At 44.8% G+C, this 22,085-nt stretch overlaps 3 protein-coding genes across 3 annotated transcripts; all 3 read left to right on the top strand.

Moving 5' to 3' along the window:
• The first annotated feature begins 1,307 nt into the window (after window positions 1–1,307).
• On the top strand, window positions 1,308–4,563 carry LOC131272540 (transient receptor potential cation channel protein painless-like). The gene is made up of 6 exons (XM_058274301.1): window positions 1,308–1,334; window positions 1,400–1,597; window positions 1,663–3,454; window positions 3,535–3,665; window positions 3,741–3,841; window positions 3,903–4,563. The coding sequence occupies exons 1-6, from the start codon at window positions 1,308–1,310 to the stop codon at window positions 4,561–4,563; spliced, it is 2,910 nt and encodes a 969-aa protein (XP_058130284.1).
• An 8,177-nt stretch (window positions 4,564–12,740) lies between these two features.
• Window positions 12,741–15,701, top strand: LOC131258713 (centrosomal protein of 120 kDa-like). Its single transcript, XM_058260083.1, has 2 exons — window positions 12,741–12,859; window positions 12,914–15,701. The coding sequence occupies exons 1-2, from the start codon at window positions 12,802–12,804 to the stop codon at window positions 15,574–15,576; spliced, it is 2,721 nt and encodes a 906-aa protein (XP_058116066.1). The 5' UTR covers window positions 12,741–12,801; the 3' UTR covers window positions 15,577–15,701.
• Window positions 15,702–16,296: 595 nt separating this feature from the next.
• Window positions 16,297–18,477, top strand: LOC131272530 (myogenesis-regulating glycosidase-like). The gene is made up of 2 exons (XM_058274291.1): window positions 16,297–18,043; window positions 18,118–18,477. Exons 1-2 carry the CDS (start codon window positions 16,297–16,299, stop codon window positions 18,300–18,302), a joined length of 1,932 nt encoding a protein of 643 aa, XP_058130274.1. The 3' UTR covers window positions 18,303–18,477.
• Window positions 18,478–22,085: the final 3,608 nt, after the last annotated feature.

The raw sequence follows: 22,085 nt of genomic DNA, 5'->3' as shown, positions 1-22,085 counted from the left end.
TGCGAACACATTCTAGCGAGAGTACAGTTGAGTACGCAGTTCAAAGATGAAATAAGTAAGTTCCTAGTAAACATATTATCGTTCAATAAATTCACCAAAAAATAGATTTAAAAAAAAACATCCTAATGTTTAAGATAAAAAGCTTCCCCAATGAATCATTCCAACCAAATCCATTTGCAGTAACCCGTCAAATATGCATATATGAATCGTATCACCAAAAACTCGTAAAAACAGTTCCGACGTGCCGATAAGCTGACGAAGCATTTGTGCGAACAAGGTTTTGCACGCATCTTAGAGTTTCGCGTACAAGTGAAGAATGACAGTGGTTTCTAACTTTCTAACCACTAGTGGATTCTTAAAGATTTACGGGGTTTGTTCTTAGAGGATACGAATGATTGACGCATTACGCATTACGCGGATACGAAAGATTGACAGCTTGCAGTTGAAGATGAAGCGTCAGCTTTCGGTGGAAATCAAAAATGATTAGTAAATAAAAGTGATAAAAAATAAATATAATAAAATCAAAACGAATACTATGAGATGCGCCCACCTGGTATGTTGGAACTACCTTGGAGTCTCATTCGTACGATATACTTTTATACTTGCTAGTTATGTACATCGCTCAACCTGCCCCCTACCAACTTTATAATATCAACTGCTACGATTCTGATTTCATGTGACAGAGTTATAATAAACTTCTTCTTCTTCTTGGCGTAACGACCTCTTGGTCATGCCTGCCCGTTAAGGGCTTACGAGACTTGTTTCCCTGTTGTACGTGGATAGTCAGTCCTCTCGTACAGGGGAGGGTCCGGTCTCGGTTGGGATTCGAACCCTTGCCGTCGAGGTGCTGAGCCTCGGCGCTCATGGCCCGATTTTCTAACCGGCGCTACCGCTCTGCTGTCGCGGAGAGTTATAATAAACATGATTGCGTTATATAAAATCAACTGGTACTGTTGGAATATGATGTGCTGCAGTTAGAATGAATACTGCTACTGTTGTGATATCATCTGTAAAACCCTGTATCATTGCTTCAAACACAGTTTCACAGGCTTGCCCGGAAACATTACTCTTGCCGTTGGTGCCGTTGGTTGATATGACTATCAACATCCGGAGAGGTCTAGCGTATAAAAGAAGGAGCAGAAGCAGATTTTTTTTTCAATTTATTTATTTAAGAGATTTTGCGTCTTAAGGGCGACATTCGTCTTTTAGCTGCGCTTCAGTTCCTTTTGACCAACCGCCCAGTGCGCAGTGTTTCGCAGTCCAGTGCGACCTCTGTGTTGATTTGTGAACTACCTCTCCAGTGAACCATGAGTCTATTCCAGGATCGAAAACAGGTATAAAACATCAACTATACCACCAGTGGTGTTGGACTTAGTTTAAAATTACATTTGTTCTCCAGGCTGCCTTAGAGAATGCGTTGCTGCTTGCCGATTTGAAGAAATTTCAACTAGCCCTCAAAAATGGTGCCAGAGTGGACCTGCGCGTGGGTGGGACTAACTACACGATCTTCGAGACGGCTTGTAATACCAAGGGAAGACATGAGTTTATCAGGGCATGCTTCAATGAGAATTTAAGCGACCCAGACCCAAGACACAAGGTAAGTGCAACGGATTAGTACTGAAGAGATTACATTTGATTTACGCTTTGGATAACCGGTGACAGAAAAATTCCGTGACCCACGAATATCCTATCCACCTGGCCGCGTTGTCCATGGACAAGGACAACCTGACAGCCCTGTTGGATGGCTGTCCGCAACTTGACACGTTAGTGGAGCAGAGGTACAAGGATAGAACGGCGCTATTTCTGCTGTTCGAGCGACTAAGCATTTCGAACAAGTCTAGGACAACCAAGTGCATAGAAGTGCTGTTGAATAATGGGGCGAACATAAACACCCACGATCGAAATCAAGTTACAGCAATCGAGTTGCTACTCAGGGGAAAGGAGCTGTGGCGAAAGCAAGTTCTGCAACACTTCCTGAACACTGGCAAAGTATTACTGCACCCCGAGTTGAGACGAAAGATTCAACGGGCATTTCCAGACATAAAGCTACCGGAGGGCGACGGCAGACGTTTACTAAAGTGGACGCATAAGCTGGAAACCGACAGTGATCAAGAATGTATCGAAGACTATGAGCGCGAGGCAACTAAGGATCAGTTTACGGCGGAGGAAACCAGAACGATGCTGTCGTCGGCCATCTCCCACGATAAGGAGCAAATGGCGCAAAAACTGTTAGAAAAAGAAACCAACACCAGTGAGAGCAAAGCACTGCTGGCGCACGGTCTCGTCGTTTGCTGCAAGTATGGTAAGGATTATATCCTCGAATGTCTGCTCAAAAAGATCACGTCCGATATGGTTGAGGTGATCAACGAAAATCTACTGCTTTCGATGCTGACCAAGCAAATCAACGGAAATTCAGACAAGCGACAGTGCGGCTTCTTCAAGTGCATGGAAAAGTTGCTGGAGGTCTCGCGGATCGATGTCAACAAAATTGACGACAAGGCTTTTACCGCGCTGCATTACGCGGTCAAGTTTCGGCTGGAGCACGTACAGGAGTTGCTACTCAAGAATGGCGCCTACCTTGGTGGCAAAGATCTGTTCGGTCGGGCGCTGATCTGCGAGCTGAATCCGTACTTGCTGTACCAGCACCTCAACCGATGCGTGACCGATAACGGAACCAACCCGGACGACCAAGACTATATGATAAATGTGAACTTTCGTAACTTCCAGTCGCCGACGCATACCGACGAAATGTTACCAATTGTGCGATTGGCTCAGTCGTCCGCCGGCAGGGAGCTCCTCGGTCACCCAGTGCTTGCCAGTATCCTGCTGATCAAGTGGCTCCGAATCAGTGTGTTCTTCTACCTGAACCTCATCATATGCTCCATGTTCTTCTTCTCTTTCACGGCATTCATGGTGTTTTACTACGGCACTGATAGCCACAATCTTGACATGTGGTACTTCCTAGCACCCACCTTTTTGGGGCTAGCGTACATAACCGTCCGAGAGATCACCCAGTTTGTGCTCAACACACGCTCCTACATCAGATCAGTGGAGAACCACATCGAACTGATGCTGATCCTATCCTCAGCGGCCGCACTGACACTCCACTTCACCTCTGGTGATGCTCAAATACGCAACATTGCCGAAGTGTGCGCCATCATGCTGTCCGCGGTGGAGTTCACGGTGCTGCTGGCCACGATTCCTCGGCTATCCTTCTGCACCCACATGGTGATGCTGAAGACGGTGGCGAAAAACTTCATTCAGTGCCTTGCCCTCTACTCGATGATTCTGGTGGGATTTGCGATCAGTTTCTATACCCTTTTCCGAGGGCCCAATGGAAATGGTGGCGCAATGAATGGCAATAACAACGCGACTGACACCGAAGAATCTAACCCGTTCAACGAGTTCGGAATGCTTTCGATGGCTCTACTGAAGACTACGGTCATGATGACAGGTAAGTGACCATTCCACGATAGTCTGTTAAGTAAAGCCTTTACTATTTGCTGATTCGACCATGCTCATCCTCATCCGCAGGGGAGTTCGAGGCTGCCGAGTTGAAACTTCATCAGTCGTGGGGATACTACGTACTATTCGGGTTGTTCCTCTTTTTCGTCCCGATTGTGCTGTACAACCTGATGAACGGTTTAGCCGTCAACGATGCTGCGGTAAGTGCAGGAAGGGGAGCGACGAATATTGTTGGTGCCTTTGCTTTTATGCCACTCTTTTTTATCTTCCCATAGAACATCCAAATGCAGTCGGAGCTTATCGCCATCAGGCAGAAGGTATTTGTCATCAACAGTTGCGAAAGTACGCTAAAGGCTTTCAATCGCATGCGAAAGGTGTAAGTACGGGCACACTCGTCATCTTCTGTTTCTATTCTTAAAGTTAACCTTTGTTTCAAGATGGAACCGTTGCTTCGATGGCCAACCGGGAGAAATGATGAACAATTTCGAATACATCTGCATCAGTCCGAACAAAGGCAACAGAATCCTGGTGCCATGTACGGTGATTCCGGATAACACGCCGAACGTTGACGAGCCAGAATTGAAGGCAGTGACCGTGGTTAATGGTATAACTGCTGATGTGGCTGCTGCTCAAGAAGCTCCCACCAATGGAACGGCTCCTGCTCCACAAGTGGCCTCTACTGCAGATAAAGCTCCCGCTACTGATGGAACCTCTACTGATGGTGGGGCTCCTGCTGCTACTGATGCTGCTGGAGAGGTTGTTCTTGTTCAACCAGCCCCTATTCCCGAGCCGATTGTTGCGGCAGAGGCGACCACCGAAGACACCGGGATGCTACATCATCTTTCCGATTCTGACCAGGGGCCAAACTTATCCGAGCTGCCCGGCAGAATGGACCACACGGTCGTAACGGCCGCACTTGGCATACTGTGCTCGAAAGACGACGATGCAACCAACCAAGATCTGAAGATGCAGCAAAGCATCTATCACTTATCGCAGGAGATCGCCACTATGAACAACCTGCTTATGGCCAAACATCAGCACGAGTTTCCGCAGCTGGGTAGTTATCCCATCCAACAAGCCGGTAAATACGGAGCGTAGTGCAAACTTTACCTTTGCCATTGCGATTGGTAGCAGAAGGTAACATAAAATAGAAGTGTTCTTAATTCGAACGATTGCGCAAAACAACTATCTAACAAAACAACTGTAGTTGTTTCAGATGAATGTAATACGTCAATGACAGAAAATAGTCTACGACTTGAAATAACTCTTGGTTGAAACCACTATATGGAAAAAACACTAACGAATAAAATCCTTTTGTAAACATGACAGTAAAGTTTCTCAAATTTTAAAAACATACGGCCATAATGTAGCATTCTCTTCCGATTTTTTCGCATCCAACTTCATCCCAATTGAACAACGATCTCCATCACAAAGATGTACTACTTGTGTCAATGTCAAATTGCTTGCACCTATGTCAAACCAAATGTGACGTAATCTATATAAAATACAGTACATTACACCACAGTGTTATAAAAAGAATTGCACAAGTGCCCACGTGTGTTACACTTTACGATTATTGATAGTTGTGACTAACGAATAAATGTGTGAAATTTTATCAACCCTTTTTGTTCTGAGTCATTGGACGAAAAATCCAGATTGACCAAATCGAAAAAAATAATTTTAGTCTTTGGCCGGGCAACCAAAAGTGATTCATGAGCATGTGAACGTTTATGAACCTTATGTTTATGAACCAGTTAACCAATCTACTACATATTTTAGCTCTTTTATATATGGATTTTTGTGTACACTAAAAACTTAAAAAAATATTGAACTGTCAAAACTGAAACTTTTCACACATGTAGTTTAAGCGCTGCAGATGATTGAAGGTTTGTTTGACCACTATTTTTATTAAAAAATCTACTAAATTTTACAATTGAAACTCAGTTTTACTAACACAAACAAAACAAGCACGTACGCGTTATACAATTGTTCACATAAAAATAAAAACATTGCAAAAGTGCACAAAATATGTACCAAACCAAACATCTTCTACAGCTTTCGGTAGTTTTTACGAAGAACTATAGTTAATCGCAGGAATTTCAGGGTTTTCATTAACACTAATCTTATTTAAAGCTCATGCACGGTACTAATGAAAATAAAGATCCGCCCACGTATGTATGCACCGCTGACGCCTGTAATGAAAGTGATAGTTGGCAGATGTCTAGGTACATTCATCAAAAAAGGTTTACACAACACGAGGAAACTTATGAACTATCAACAAATTTAATAGTTACTATATTAAATTAAAATAATATAATTATATAATTATTTTCTCAAAACCTTCTTCGCCGATCAACGCCGGGGCGTCAAGCTAGTAAAAACATGGTTTAGAAAATTTTATATTTTTAAATAATATTACAATTTGTTTATACGTTAACACGAAAGAATTAGATACTAGTTAACTGGAGGTGCGCATCTGTCGATGGTTTAGTCGGGGTCATTTGTCTACTAATAGAGAAAATGTTCAAGGCAGTACAAACTTATATGTAAACAAACCTCTTTTTCTTAAGAACAGTTTTATTTTATTAAACCATGGTTTATACACCTATCGTATCCGGAAACTCTCAAACTAGTCCGGGGTGAGCAACGCTTTTATCACAGTTTGCTAAAAGTATGCCTAAAAACATTAATTTTTTTTACATGCATAGCAACACCGCATAGCAATACTATCGCTTTCGAAGCCTGAGACCTACACTTCAGTGCCCCGGAACCCGCCAGCCAGTGCAGAGTTGCTTGAATCCAGTGTGGCTCAGTGAATTAACACGTTTTGTATAACCCGTGCACCATAAGGCAATCTGCAACTAAACCATTTGTTTAATCCAGGAACGAAAACAGGTATAAAACAACTAGCATACCAGTAATCTGACTAAATATGCCATTTGTTCTCAGGCAGCCTTAGAGCATGCGTGCCGGGTTCAACCCCGGCCAGTTTCAACTGGCTCTTAAAATCTGTGCGAGAGAGGGTGTGCCCATGCGTGGGTCTCACTGCTCGATCTTCGAGCCGGCTTGTAATACTAAGGAAAGACACGAGTTCATCATCAGTATCTGCCATTAGGAACTCCTCGGTAACGCAGAGCTTGCCGCGTAAGACCACGTGCTTATAATGTATTTTCCATTTCAAACAAATCAATTATATCTAATCAAATTCTCTCGGAAGGTCCCCACAAAAAGTTCCGAAAGGTAGTCACCCATCACTTTAATGGTGGTGTATACAAACAAACCAATCAATAAACCAAGACATTCATTAGAGCTCGATTAGAACTAGATGGTATGTACAAAGGGGAGTGGAATGATAGATGAGCGGAACACGTCGCGGGCAGGGAAGGAAGTGGTATATCGGACTGGGACGGAGCGTTAACAAATAATCAAAATGTTCGAGCACCCAGGGACCATTCACAATGTGAATGTGTTCCCAAATTGGCTAAAACTAACCAATGCAATCAACCAACCAACATCAAAACGTCCCGATCTCGACCGTGGACTCTTCTTCCAAGGCAACTTGACTTGAACTTGCCGGTGACGCGCATGCGTATCGGATTGCGCAATCAGCTTAAGCAGCTTCCCGTCACGACGTTCCGTCCTTCCTCTTCCACTCCGTCTACCGCGCCATACCAATTCATCAACGCCGAAACCGTTTGGGGGACGTTACTGTATCACACCACGAACTCCTCGGGTGAATTTCGTTTCTGATTGCGAAACGAAAGGCAACATACGCAGGAGGGGGGGATGAGAAGAGATAACGGAACTGCGTCAAGTGAGCCACCACCACCCTTGCGGGACAGGTTAATCATTTTTTTCACCCTTATTGAACACCGATAACAAGGTACGCAAAGGTGACCATCGGTTTATCGTTAATCAAACAGCTCGTAAACAAGTTTACACTGGGCCGTCTTCTTCTGCAGGTCGATATTCTCCTTCGTTTGAAGTGGGCTCATTTTTTTTATCCAATCATAAGCCGAGTTGAACTGGTTAAATTTGAGGTATAAAACATGATTTATGTAAGATATTTTATATAATTACAAAAAAAAATCAGTCATTTTACCTTTGCTGAAGGTAATGGTGAAGCTCGTATCATTCCGATGTTAGATCTCGGAGAAAATCGTCCGGCATAACCAGATTCATTTGCGAATGCAAACGACTGCTTTTTGTAGCCAGTAGGACAGCGGACCGATCTTTTCATGGTGACCTGCGCCATGTGCAAGAGTTCCCCACATCCCCCATCAGCGTACCAATTCTCACAGCTGGTCTTAATCGGTACCGTTTATCATCATAATTTCCCTTCATTCCCGCCTATGTGTTCACGGTTTTACATATCCTCTAGGGGGTTTCCAATGGGCCGAAAAGGTGACGAAGCGGCAAAAGTCACCGTCCACAACAAATGGTCCATGCAAAAGCGGCACAGTCCCGGTCACACTTTTCTCATCCTTTACGACTGTTTCAAAGAAGCATCAAACGGACAAATGCAATCAATTTTAGCGCATTTTTGAAACGTAGCTGCAATAACTTTTTTTTTCATAGATTCACGGCCAAAACCCGACGAAAAGTTAGCACACACTGTGTACTCCATCACCTGGCTCTGTATGGTCGTCTGTAACGCCTGGACTGATAACGGAACCTTCAGGGAACCGTATTTGCCCTCGGTTATGGTTCCTTACACCCTTCCCACCCTAAAGTGTCACCTTCGTACCCGCTCCAGGGCGCTTGTTTAAACACGCTGATGCTTGGTGGAGAGGAGGGAAGAGGTTTGGACCAGCAACTGGTGTGCGATTAAGGTGGAAAACACACTCGATCTTTTGGCACCTGCCCCTGGTGTGTTGATCCCATTTCGTTTCTTTTTGCTCCACATTTCTTCGCTGTTTTCCTTGCGTTTTTCATGTATTTTTGAATTTCGAGTTCGGCGCTGTAGAATGTTCAGCAACCCCCCAGGAGTGTGCGGCACAGCAGAGATCAAATACCGAGTGAAGAAAACACCCCAACAACAGGTGTTGTGTTGTGTTGAGGCAAAACCCGTCCGTCCGGGACTGTGCTGTTGTTGCGCACAGGGTGCCTGCTTGCATCAACCATCTCGCGCGATCTACGCCCTTCATCAGCGCCAATATCCATACAAACCGCAAACCGCCGGAGCATTGCAAAACGAAAATTTTCCCATTCAAAAAAAACATCATCCATCCGCGATCCACCCGGCGAGAAATCGACGTTTTTATCGCGCATCCATTTCGCTAACGCCGGTGTGTTGGTGGTTGTGGTGCCGGTGGCTGTGTTGTGCTGTCTGTCCGTCGCGCAATGCCAGTGGCCAGCAGTCCAGACACCATGGGGTACATGCCAGACTCAGTGGGAAGAGTGTAAAATAATGGGATAAACACGAGCGAAACGCCCAACAATGTGGAGGCTGGAAACTGATGGTATAAAGAAGACATCAATTTCCATTTCTTAGAAAGGTCTTGAGGCCGAATATTGGACACGGAATTTTTCTTGCGTCAAAGAGTGTGTTACTGGAAAGGTAACTTTGTTTTGATGAATAAGGAAAAAACATCCTTTTAAAAATCACCACTCGTCAACAAGAAATTCTTGTAGTGATCATTTTACTTGCCCTATGTAATGTGAATTGAAAATCAAACGAATGAGGTTCCAAATGCACCAAAAAAGCGCTACTATGATCAGACATCTTCGGCCGCAAGATTTGGTAGAAGATTCAATCTTAAGTTTTTTGTTTTCTTCCCTATATCGCTCTCACGCTCACTCTTTGAACACATCAAGGGACACGACTAAACGTCGGTGACTTCGTTGATGAGTCATAGCGGTTACATACACCTTTTCACAGCGATCCAAGACGCCATCATCGAAGTGATCTTCGGTGGGCTTCCGCGCTGTTTCACGTAAAAAGTCGCAGCAGTTGGTTTTATGCTCGATAAAATGTTTCACTTTGCCCACCCATAAATGGTACCGCATCGGGCGGATGAGCAATTTCAACTAAACCCACGGACGAGGGGGTTCTTCCTCATCAATCTAAAATTTATGGGAGAATATTTGTTTCCGTACATGGGTACACTGTAATTGAAGAAACTTACCACTGTGGGCTTGGTGGGGATTTCCGAAGGCGGCTCCTTTTCGTTCGGCGGATCGCGAATTCGATGTTTTTTACAGCGACCGTTGTTTTTCGTTAGCTTGCTTGCTTGCTTGCTGGAAATCGATCGATGCTGAACCACTGTTGTTTAGTGCTTTTCTACTTGGCATTGGGACCCGAAACTAATTGATGCTAAACTCATGTGTGCATTGTATATGGGACTATGTCGAACGTAAGAAATACAACCGACAAACGCACTTTCCTATTTCCCGGGGAGGTGATGAAAATCTTCACAAGCACTACACCACATCTCCAGCAGGAACGACACACCAACGTAAAAGTCATGTAGCAGTCATCTTTTTCTTTTTCAATGCTACGGCAAGCGCCCTCTACCACGCACACACTCCATTTCGAGCAGTTAGCCGCTGCCCTGGCTCGATTTCGACCGGTTTGACGGATCTGTCAGTTTGCGATTGTATTGAAACACCGCGACCCGTACGTTACGATCGTCTCTCTCGGACACACGCGCCTCACACATCACCACCGCTGGCTGTCACGCTCGCGCGCATTTCCTTTTCCATCATCGGCAAGCTGCCCCGACTAGCTTCTTTGCGTAGATGCTCGCCACCACGGCACACAACAGAGGAGGAGGCCGATTTCTTTGAGCTGCCTAACACACCCTTACCTGTGCAGCATATATAACCTGCTATACGTACTTTTCATTTTTGCACTCTTCTTTTACTTCACGCAACAGCGAAAATATGTCTACCCTACGTGTGTGTTTTGCTACCAATCCCGGCCATGTACCGTAACTTGCCAAATCCTGTTCAATTTCATGGTGGAAACTAACTGACTGCAGATCAAAAATCCACAGCTCCACTTGCGGGGCGCCATGAGGAAATGGTACAGCCCATGCAAACTTGCGCACAGACGAAACGGTTCGAAAATGGCGAAACAATTAATATCTTTTTCTTCTAAACTAAAAAAATTCTTCTCATGCACTAAGGAAAATGAAGTGATTTGAGCACATACACACAAACACACAAACACAAACTCACGCATACACACTCGATCATATATTCCACAAAATTACCCAAGGGAACAAAGCTGGAACCCTCTCCTTTCGGAAGAATTGTACCGTGGTAGCAATCGTTGACGTATTTTGAACTGCAACACTGCACCTTTGACTTGCTTAAAACTCCTCAATTTCCGAATACTGCAAGTACTCGCGCACGCATTACAGAAGCAGAAGGAAATGTACAACTTTTTCTTCCTCACACTCAACTCGACACACGGAACACACGACCGACAACCACACGGTCCCACGGGTTGTCTCAATCTATCTGGCCTTCCAGTCTCGTGCAAGCAGCCGCTGCTCGATATGCTCCTAGACAATAAAATTCGAGCACAATGGCGACTTGCTTGCACTGTGATATATGCGAGCACGATATACCGGCCGCAATATTCCATACGAGCATTTGACCGAAAATCACATTAAATAATGTGATCACATAAACATAAGCACAACGATAAAAATTAGACGTTTATTTGTGTGTATCTAGCAAATGGTGATCAAAACTTGGTTCATTTAAATATGCAATTCTTCAACTTAATTTATGTGTAAAGAATGTTGAATTGTGTCGTTTAATAGGACAAAAACGCCTTTTATCGATAGTTACCAGTTAAAAAGCCAAATATTATGTAGATGCAATTCGACTCAAGATTTAGTCGTGATTCTCGACAGTAAGCTTACTTTTCATAACCGCCTTAATAATATGATAGCTAAAGCAAAAAATACGCTAGGAATGGTCCTTAGAAATACTAAAAAATTCAATGATCCAATGTATCTTAATACATTGAATGTTAGCTTAGATTGCCCTATTCTTGAATTCAATAGTGCAATATGGTTTCCGCAGTACAACTACTAGTACGATTCAATTTAGACCATTCAAAAAAAGGTTCACGAGGTTAGCGGTATGATCAACCACCTGGCGAAAAATTTGCAGTTATACCCTTCTTATCTCTCGAGTACCCTTCTTATCTTCGCTTCGATCTCGCTAGCCTTCTTTTGGTTTCTTTGCAAACATTGAAGAAACGACTGGTATCAGAGGCAGTGTTTGTTTGTGAACTGATTTAGATAAACAAATAAACAAAGTCATTGAACATTGTTAACCTCATGCTTTACCACTGTGCACTGCTCGATTTTATCATGTTTTTATTTGACATTTCTATTCTCACACCACTATCGATACACATTGATGTGTATGTCTGTCACGAATCGCGTAGTCTCACAAAAAAAACCCCAACATATCTGCTCCCGCAAGGAACGATGGATTTTCGTAAACTCTGGTACACTCACCTGATCGAGGTCTTGGATCCACCAATTGCTTCAGCGATAAGATAAAGTTGGCACAATTTTGAAGCACTTGCAACAATATTAGCGTTCAATCGATGTACCAAATCCCGTTATGTTATCTAGCTCCTATATACACAATCCCGGATACGCAGTGCAGTTTGCCTACCAACACTATATGACCACCCGCAAACTGCACGAATGTTGCTGGACTACTTCGGCAGTCTGCACTGTAAATTTCGTGCGGATTGCGTCTAGAATGGATTTGGTTTTCACGGCCAATAAAGCACTATAAACATACCTTTGCTCATCCAAAAAAACCTTTACTCCACCCCAGGAACATGTACAAATTGAAATTAATCTGTGGTCACCGCTGACAAAATGCTCTCCAGGAAAAAAGCAATGGAAATACAATGCAATACATCTGCACTTCAATTACCCTCAGTGCTGTCAGTTGCTCAAATTGAACTTTTATTTATTTGAGGAACGTGCATACCCACGAGTTCGAGCAGTTGTAGCTTCTTGACGTTTCTCTACCAAACGGATATGTTGATTCAAACGCATCGTCCATTATGCTTAGGTAGTAAGGTAAAAATATTTAAGATTCTATAATTTACTACGCTACATTGTTCATCTTGTTTTTCACTCTATTGTTTAAGAGAATATTAAATTCGTCAACCCGGTGCGATATCCCACGATAACGATAGCTACTGTCAAATTCAAGAGGATGCTTTGTTTACATCTGGTCAACCGTCCTTAAAAACAACGGTTTCGGTATTTGCTGTGATCAAAGCGAGCTTTGGTGTTGCAGTTGCTTAAAATCTTCGAAAATTTGCATGGGATCAGACGTACCAGAATCATGGAGCGTTGTCAGAAAAACGAAGAGAAATGTATAATTGTGCTGCGAGTCGTGGATGGTAAGTAGTACAGTCCGGCACAATCCGATCAGTCAATGAAAATGCATTTTGCAGGTGTAAACTTTCGCCAGGAAAAGCCGTATCGCAAAATTAAGCTGTCGGCGTCGATAGGAACGCAAGCGTTTGAAACGGAAACCCTTCGCCCAGTAACCCCCAGCACGCTTAATGCCAAATTCGATGCGCTTTTCGTATGGGAATCGGATAGCTACTCCGTGAAGTGTATGAAAATGGAAAATTTACCGATCAAGGTGGAATGCTTTGAGTTACTACCGCAGAACAAGTGGTGCCGAATCGGTTCAGTCATCATACCATTGCGGAACGTCCCGCGAGTACAGCTTTCCCGTATCAAGGCAATGCAACCCCACGGTTACCGGCTTATTGCTATCGAAAATGCACGCTGGAGACGTCAACAGCCGGAGCTCAAAATGCTGGCCATGATTACCGATCCTAAATTCTTAAAGACCCCAACAGAAGAATGTTTGCCAGCACAAGACGAGGACATCAGTTGCAACGATAATCCCGCTACGCAACCGAGCACAACGATTTATGCCAACCCAAGCACCGGCCAGTTACCGGAAAACGTAAAGCTGCTTGAAGATCGTGGCGTACTGCAGATCGGACGAAACGAAACGAATACGGATCTGTTTCTACTCTCGATCATCTTTAAATGTGGGAGCCACCTAGACCAGCTGAACCCCGGAGTCGATATGTTCGGTTTGCGGTACTATCTTTTTGGTGAAGTCTATAATGTACATATCGAACGTGAACAGCCCAGCTCGGCAGTTTTTTCCGTTAAGGAAACAATTTCTATTAACATTCGGAGCTCTTTAGCGACATTGAGCGATTATTTGCAGAACGCCTTTAAGATAGCAGTCGACCTATTGCCGAAAAGAAATCGTCTCGAGCTGGGTGATGTGATTGGAAAATCGACTATCGATTTGGTTGGTTTCCTGCAGGAAACGGATCTCAGCGAGTTCAAACGAAAGCACGCCAACAACGAGAGCACCTTGCAGATGGTGAAAAGTTTTCCTATTTTTCCAGTCGACGGTAGCGACCAGAATGATCGGGCTTCGAGTGAGCGACTTATTGTTCCTTCGTTGAAGTGCAAGTTTTCTTTGCGATTTTTGGGAAACGACAATAACCAGGAAATGGAAGCAGAAAATCAAAAAGTGGAAGTAAAAGAACACGACGAGACGCACGAACGAGAATGTAATCTAGTAGTATCGCCAGAAATGTCATCTACAGCGTCAGAGCCAACTAAGGATGAACAGCACCAAACAGTGCCTACAAAAACGCAAGCTACTAACTCAGACCCTACGTTAGTAACCGAAGAAAAGTTATTGTCCCAAAATTCTGAAAAACCTATCACCCCTCAATTGGAAACTCCTGCAGAGACGTTGGAAAAAGTAGATATTGCAACGATTCTTCTTAACGCCAATCAGGACCTACGTGACATTCGACGAACGTTTGCGTTTAGTGTGCAAGTTGGATTGATTCAATTTACCACCAGTCCATCTGCCGGCCTCTGGCAACTAACTCTACAACACCCGAAGGCAGACACGCCGTTTACGAAGATTACTCTCGAGCTAATACCCGATGCGGTTCTCTTGGATCGAATAGATTTTGGTAAAATTACACTTAAATTATTTTTTTCCTCGCTTCCCGAGCGAGTGATGGAGGTGATTAGCAGCGAGCCCTCTAAGCTAACCGTTAACGGACCGCACGGAATACACCTGCTGGCGCGACTTGACAATTCGAGCCTGCTTGTTGGCAACCGTGAACAGCAGTCGTCCGGTGTGGTGGTAATGGTAGACGGCTCAACGGGCGAAAATGTAGCCATCGCGACGGTTGGATGCACCTTGGAAGAGGTCGGGCTTAACTACAACAGTCAGCTGGCCGAAAGCGGTACCATAGTTTGCTGCCACAAGACCGTCGATTCCGGCCAGTCCAAAATGCATCCGTTTGATGAAAACGTTTCCTATCAGCTTCTTGAAGAACAGAAGGCATGGATGAACGAAGAACGTGAACGGTTTCTCGAAGAGTTGCGGGAGAAAGAACGTAATCATCTTCAAACTCTAACTCACGATTGGAAGGTGCAGCGGGCGGAAGAGGAAAAACGTTTGGCCGATCGATTGGCGCAAGCGGACGCGATGGTGGCAGCACTCGAAGAAGCACACTGTTCGCTCGAAGATCGCGAGCACCTAGATACGCAGGCAGAACGACTGAGGCGACAGTTCCGGGACCAGCTGGAGGCTATCCGATCGAAGGCCGTTCGGCTTGAGCGTGAAGCGGAAGCACAGATTGAAGCGACCCGCAAGCAGTGCCATGAGCTGCAAGAGCAGTTGACCGCACTAGGCGTTGACCACCAGCATCTGCTCGATGTCAATCTGCAACTGCAGCGCGAACTGGATGCGGAACGGTTGAGCCGGGAAGAGGAGCGATTGGAGTTGCTTAAAAAAATCGACGACATTTCCGCCTCGAAGCTACATTACAAGGATCAGTGGGCAAAGATGATGCGGAAGGTCCACCAGCTCGAGCAGGATCTCGCAGTAAACCGGACCCCATACTATCAGGCAAACAAGAAAGAACCGCGGAAGACAGCAACGAACCGGCCGGGTGGTGGCGGCTCGCAGTTGTCGATGATCAGCGCGAGGCATCGAGGTGCCGGTGATAGCAGTTCCTGCAGCTTGTACAAACCGCCGGACAGTTACCTGTAGCGCGAAATATCAATTTCCGCATCAGCATAAGACTGATTATTTTTCATCCTAACTACTGTTGTAGGGCGTTGAGGTGCATTGTTTAAATTCTATAAAGACATGATATAATAAAGATATATTTATTTATTGTTTGTACATACACAATGGTCTAGTGATTGGCATATACTAAGATATTTGCATCAGTAGTCTTCGAATCGCCCTTAAAATCGGTTATTTGCATCAACTGATGCGTTTCTTCAGTTTTCTCGTGCGTTGCGAATTCAATATGTGTGTGAAAAAAATGGACAGGCAACGTCTCGTGTTGTAATTTTTAAATTCGTTATAAGTTCCTTTCGAATCAAGAATCGCTCCATCCGGAAGCCAACTGAATCATGGTGGTAAACTGTACCTTATCGGTATATAATGGTTTACCCAGGGGCTCTCACAAATAGTGCGATAAAAAAGAATACTTTTCGCAGCCATGAAAAGGCTCGAGGGCTGCACCAACTCGGTGCGATCGGTTCGTAAAATATTGACCAAAGCACTTGTTATGTGTGCGCTTCGGCCGTTCCCAGGTTCCCTGTACTCCGATTACCGATAACGGCAAGGGTATTTAAGGGGCGACACCGTTCCGATCGCGTGTCCGTAACGCAGGTGACACCATCGACTGCACCAGTGTGTGTACGTAAGTGCTTAGTTTCAAAGTGGCCAACTACTTAGTGTAAACCGGCCCATAGCATAATGGCCGGCACGGTTCTGATCGTCGTGTCCGCGGCCTTTCTCGCGCTGCTCGCCCAAACGGCTAGCGGGCAGGAAACGGTGTACAGTTTAACGTTTAGCGAAGCATCCACGGTGGTCAGCGTGGATTTGCAGTCCCGGGAACTGCGAGTCACGCTGGCCGACCGCTTAGTGCAGCAGGTGCAACTGAGCGGGAACCTGGACACGACGGCTCAGTACACCGAAACGGAAACCGGGTTCACGCTGACCACCAACGACGGCACGGTGCTAGAGCTGACGAAGGACTTCGATCAAGCCACGTACTCCCAGTTCTCCGTGATACGCAACAACGTGCCACGTGCGGTGGAGCTTGTCGACTGCGTCAATCTGCTCAACACGCACTGGTACGGTGGTCCACAGCAGAAGCGCCAGTACTGGCCGGTGCAAAAGCTGCGCTTCAACCGCTACAGCATGCTCTCGAAGGAGGCGGACAACAGTGCGGTCGGCGATCGGTACTGGCTGAACGCGCTCGGATCCTTCCTGTACGTCGACGAGACGGCTCCCCTGTTTGCCGATCAGAACTACGGCCAGCCCGGCTACCTGTGCCTGGAGACACGCGCCATCCTGCCGTACGATACGCACGGACCGGACTACGACTTCCGGTACACGATCGGCGTGGCGGCGGATGCGCGCGAGGTGCATATGGGTGCGGTACGGAACATCCTCGGCAAACCGTCGGGCCACCCGGCCGAATCGATGGTGGCCGACCCGATCTGGTCGACCTGGGCCCGCTACAAGCGCGACGTCGACGATACGGTGGTGCAGGAGTTCGCGAGCGAAATCATCGCCAACGGGTTCGGCGGCCAGTACGAGCTGGACGACTTCTGGGAGCAGTGCTACGGGTCGCTCACGTTCAACCGGACCAAGTTCCCTAACATCCGTAACACGATTGCGGCCATCAAGGCACGCGGGTTCGACCGTGTTACCCTGTGGATCCATCCGTTCATCAACAAGGGCTGCGAACCGTGGTACTCGGACGCCCGGCGTCGCGGTTACCTGGTGGCCGACTGGACCGGCAGCACCGACACCGAGTGGTGGAACAGTGCGACCGGCCAGGCAGCGTACATCGACTTCACCAAGGCGGAGGTGCGCGAGTGGTTCACCAGCCGGCTGCAGGCCATCCTCGACGAGTCCGGCATCGACAGCTTCAAGTTTGACGCCGGCGAAACCAGCTGGTCCCCGCCGGATCCGGTGTTCAATGGGCCACTTAAACGGCGCCCGATACAGATCGTCGGCGACTACCTGCGGACGGTGGCGCAGTTCGGTGAGCTAGTCGAGATCCGGTCGACCCAAGCCACCCAGGAGCTGCCGGTGTTTGTGCGCATGATCGACAAGGACTCGAACTGGGGCTGGAACAACGGGTTACCGACGCTCATCACCACATTGCTGCAGCTCAACATGGTCGGCTACCCGCTGGTCCTGCCGGACATGGTCGGTGGCAACGGGTACGACAACCAGCCGCCAACCAAGGAGATGTTCATCCGCTGGCTGCAGGCGAACGTCTTCATGCCCAGCATCCAATACTCGTACGTACCGTGGGACTTTGACGCCGAGACGATCACCATCGCCCTGGCCATGACCCAGCTGCACCGTACGATGACGTCCTCCATCATGGATCGGTTTGCGCTGGCCGTCTCCGAAGGGTTACCGGTCAATCCGCCACTCTGGTGGATCGATCCAACCGACACAACGGCCCAACAGATAAACGATCGTAAGAACTGCCCCCCATGGGATCTGTGCAGTGCTTCTGCTTATCATGGTGTTTTTCTTTTCCCCCTCCTCCAGAATACCTCCTCGGTGATGACATCATTGCTGCACCGGTGACCGTGGAGAATGCTCGGGCACGAGATATTTACCTTCCGAGCGGCTCGTGGGTGGACGGGAACACTGGAGCGACACATACCGGTCCGAAGTGGCTACGGAACTACGCCGTCCCTTTGTCGATGGTGCCGTACTTTGTCAGGAGCTAGCAATGGCGTGATGCCGGTTTGAATTTGTGAGGCCATTTCAGGTCCATTCGCCACTTTCCGTATCTACCCGTGCTGGCAAAGGTTGCGCGAAACGTTCACACTCTATAGTTTGAAAAATTATTTTTAAACATTTTGATGAATACGAGTTGATACTAATAAATCGTCATCTCTTCTTATTTAACCAATTCTTCTTCTTCTTCTTCTTTGCGTAACGATCTCTTGGTCATGCCTGCCCGTTAAGGGCTTACGAGACTTGTTTCCCTGTTGTAGTACGTGGATAGTCAGTCCTCTCGTACAGGGGAGGGTCCAATTAACCAATTAAGTTTATTAAAAATATGTTATTTCTTCCCAAACAAATCTGCAAATCCACTGTGCAAAAGGATTTTTTAGATTTTACTGTTTTAAAATAATAATGAGCAAACCCACTGAAAGCTGTCTAACATTCAACATTATTGTCTCTTTTTCGTAAGTTTTACATTACGCTACGTAATTAAGTTGAGCATACAAACATTTAACCATAAGTGATCGACTCAAAGGTGCTCAAACATGCGAACAAACAACTATAATTTTCAAACTTTCGTTGCACTTTTCCATTCAGGCCGGTTTTAAGAATAGTTCCGCTAATGAATGGACATTGGCACGGAATGACATGGAACATTCCCTCAACATTTAAGAAAATTGTTTTCCTTTTTTACTTATGTTGTGGTAAGATCTTCCGTACAATTGTAATTATAAGATTATTAATGGTACCACAAACTGCATCATTAAAAGAGTTGAAAACAGAGAAACCTTTCTAACGCAATTTGGAATAAAACTGCCTTTCTTCATAGAGTATAATTGCATTTTCATATCGAACAGCAATAGCAAAACGATAAGATAAAGGAAACGTACAGTACGTGGAGCTCGCTGTATTTAAAAAAAAACAAAAATCTATAACAAAATAAAAACGAGTTTTCTTATCTCGTAGAGCTTGAAATTTTCATTCTCGTTCACCGGAAAACGAAAGGTTGCTGTTTTATGAGTCTGCGAGGGTCTCATGTAGATGGTTACTTCGAAGAGTTTACGAAGAACCCCCACGAAGGAACATCACGTGATCGTACTAAAGAGCGGATCGATCGCACAGTATTGGTGTACGCTGTCGTTTTATGCTTCTTATGTACGTATGCGCAAAACGAGTCCGCTTAAACTGGAAAGAAAAACGGGTGCACAAGACGCTTATATACTATACTCATGGGAACGAGCACAGAATGGTCCTCAAAGAAAAATACGATATTCGGTGGCTCTTTTGGAAGAGTTTTCTCTTTTCTTTGCTAGCTTTGAAACTGATCTTCGAATGTGAGAATTTTCCATTTTCAAACACAACTTCATTTTCCAACCGTCGCGATCATTTAAGAAAGTCTCGAAGAATGCTTTATTTGAATTGCGCCTTGTTAAACATGATTTAATTATTAATATTAAAAATTAACATGCGTGTGTTTCCGGCCCGTCAGCCTTAGACCAATTGAAGAATATTGAAAACGTCTATATTTAATTCGTCTTAGAACTAGAACCAGCTCAATGATCTGTTACTTGTTTGTGAATTTTATTGTCATAACTAAAAAACTTCTTTTAACAGTATTTCTTCTGCGAATGACGGATGTTTGTGATATGCGATCGAAGAAAACGCTCCGTATTTGGTAAAAAACCGGTTTTCGTCTGCAAGCTTGCCGTACAAAAATAATACAAATTCTAAATAGCCTTGTGTGGCTGAAACTGGGAAGTTTCTCACCACGTCTTGACTGCATCGCCTTAGACTGCATCGTAAAACGTTCATATCTATCATATTCGCATGTTTACCAACACACACACACGTACTCGTCTCGTATGATCTTGCTGCGATCGGACGATGCTCTGTTGAAAACGGACGCCTTATGTATCGGCAGGGTGGCCCCACCGAACGCTGCTAAAATACATAAGGGACGGAAATATGACACATAACACATGTTTTTCCACGGTTGGTTCGAAGTCTTGTGTGTTTGTCAAGAAAACAAGAAGCAGAAAAAGCACATAATAACCGGTACGATCCCTGGTCGACTGTCGCTGTAAAGACCTTTTACAAGTTACCGGTCGGCTCCAGATCGGTCCTATTTGTTCTTGTGCCGTTGGCTGAGCAGGATCTTCCCTGGAACGTCAAATCTTCGTGTACAGTTTGTGCTGTGGAAACGAGTATCCAAGCAGCTTGTGACAATTAAGTGAACAAATCAAAATAAAGAGAAAACTATTCCCTGCAGTGCTAATAGAAAGTGAGGTGGTTGTGCCCTGTGTCTTAGGCTAGACGTCTCAGAAGAGTTGAGTTTGACGGACATCATGACGGGTTCGGAATTTTGTGGCAGAAAACATTGCACAACATGTCAAGATGCAAAGTACGCACGGGAAAGAATGCGAGTGATCCTTATTAACGTGATTGCAACCGTTCTGGGCGCAATAGGAATTGTATTGCTAGCATGGTTGACCATGCAATCATGTTTCCCCAAACCAAACCACACGTCCGACTGCTTGGAAACAAGCTTGGGGCCCTTGTCGTATATATTGAAGCGTCTACCGAAACCTCTGGACCTTGGTAAGTATTACGAAATCTTCTATAAAACATTTCGACAAAGCCAATCTATCAAACATTACACTGGAAACGAAAAAGGGTTGACCAGCTAAACATGTCCTCTTGTTGCAATCAACCATCAACCTCAAATCAATCAACCAAAGCGGCGATGCGGAGAAACTCTCCAGTGTACATGAGTAATTTAGAAAATATTTTGTAACATGAAATATCCACTATTTAACTAGTTTCGATCGTCTATGAATAAACTTTTTAAGAACCATCCAGAAAAAAAAAGAAAATCAAAGTCTTGATGAATCCTTACACCATTTTTCTGAGCAAAGTCAGAGTGAAATATACCATTAAACTGAATTGGTGAAATGACCAGACAATTGCAATGGTAAAAATTTGAGAAATGATCACCCCTTTCCCAAAGATTTTTTAGTACTCGATTTATTTTCATATTATCGCAATTTATTTTCAAAATTTTTAATATTTTGAAACTGATCAAGCAGATTTCGTTAATCTGCATACACACAAACATTGGAACACGTACTATTCTTCGAAGGATTATTCGCGAATAACGTGAATCTTGCATTGTTAGTGTTTTTTTATTCATTAAGAGGATTTATTTAGCTATTTGTTTAACTAATTTTAGCCAATTTTTTTAGACACTCAGAGCCAAATTTCGATTTTAATCGAAGTAAAATAATCATATGAATAAATTTAATATTTCGAGTTTTCAAGTAAAATTATCTCAGGTAACTAAGAGGCTATTATTATTATTTTAACGAACTTCTTAACAATCTTAACTTTGTGCATAATTCAAAACCTGAAGGCAATTTACAGTAGGAAAGACTTAACTTACTTTGACTTAAGACCACTTAAGTAAAACGTCGTTCATTAAGTTATGAAAACTTATATAATTTATAGCATAAAAATAAATGTTGAACACATGTACACGTCGTTGGCAGTTCTCGGATGTCGCAGTTCTGAAAAACCTTCTATTCAGCGAACGACACATCCTTGAGCCACCAGTGGAGGCGCACGGTTTTACGATCGATCGTTAAACAATTCGTACGAATGTCGGGTTTCGAAGCGAATCGTTCCACCAGCGATGGGCGAACCAACCTTCGTCGAGTGCGAGACCGGAAAAGGGTACATAAGCAAGTCGGGAAAAGAAAAGGAGCTTGTGTTGTGAAGATGCTAAA

This window comes from Anopheles coustani, chromosome 3 (genome assembly GCF_943734705.1).
Source record: "Anopheles coustani chromosome 3, idAnoCousDA_361_x.2, whole genome shotgun sequence".
Lineage (NCBI taxonomy): Eukaryota > Metazoa > Arthropoda > Insecta > Diptera > Culicidae > Anopheles > Anopheles coustani.
Note: the sequence above shows the minus strand (reverse complement) of the source record. Positions and strands in the feature narration are given on the sequence as shown.

Bases quoted from the DNA above. Each gene is read 5' to 3' on its own strand.
- LOC131272540 (XM_058274301.1), top strand. From the start codon at position 1,308: ATGAGTCTATTCCAGGATCGAAAACAG. The intron at 3,455-3,534 runs GTAAGTGACCAT...CCTCATCCGCAG, and splicing joins GACTACGGTCATGATGACAG to GGGAGTTCGAGGCTGCCGAG. The intron at 3,666-3,740 runs GTAAGTGCAGGA...ATCTTCCCATAG, and splicing joins TAGCCGTCAACGATGCTGCG to AACATCCAAATGCAGTCGGA.
- LOC131258713 (XM_058260083.1), top strand. From the start codon at position 12,802: ATGGAGCGTTGTCAGAAAAACGAAGAGAAATGTATAATTGTGCTGCGA. The intron at 12,860-12,913 runs GTAAGTAGTACA...TGCATTTTGCAG, and splicing joins TGTGCTGCGAGTCGTGGATG to GTGTAAACTTTCGCCAGGAA.
- LOC131272530 (XM_058274291.1), top strand. From the start codon at position 16,297: ATGGCCGGCACGGTTCTGATCGTCGTGTCCGCGGCCTTTCTCGCGCTG. The intron at 18,044-18,117 runs GTAAGAACTGCC...CCCCTCCTCCAG, and splicing joins GGCCCAACAGATAAACGATC to AATACCTCCTCGGTGATGAC.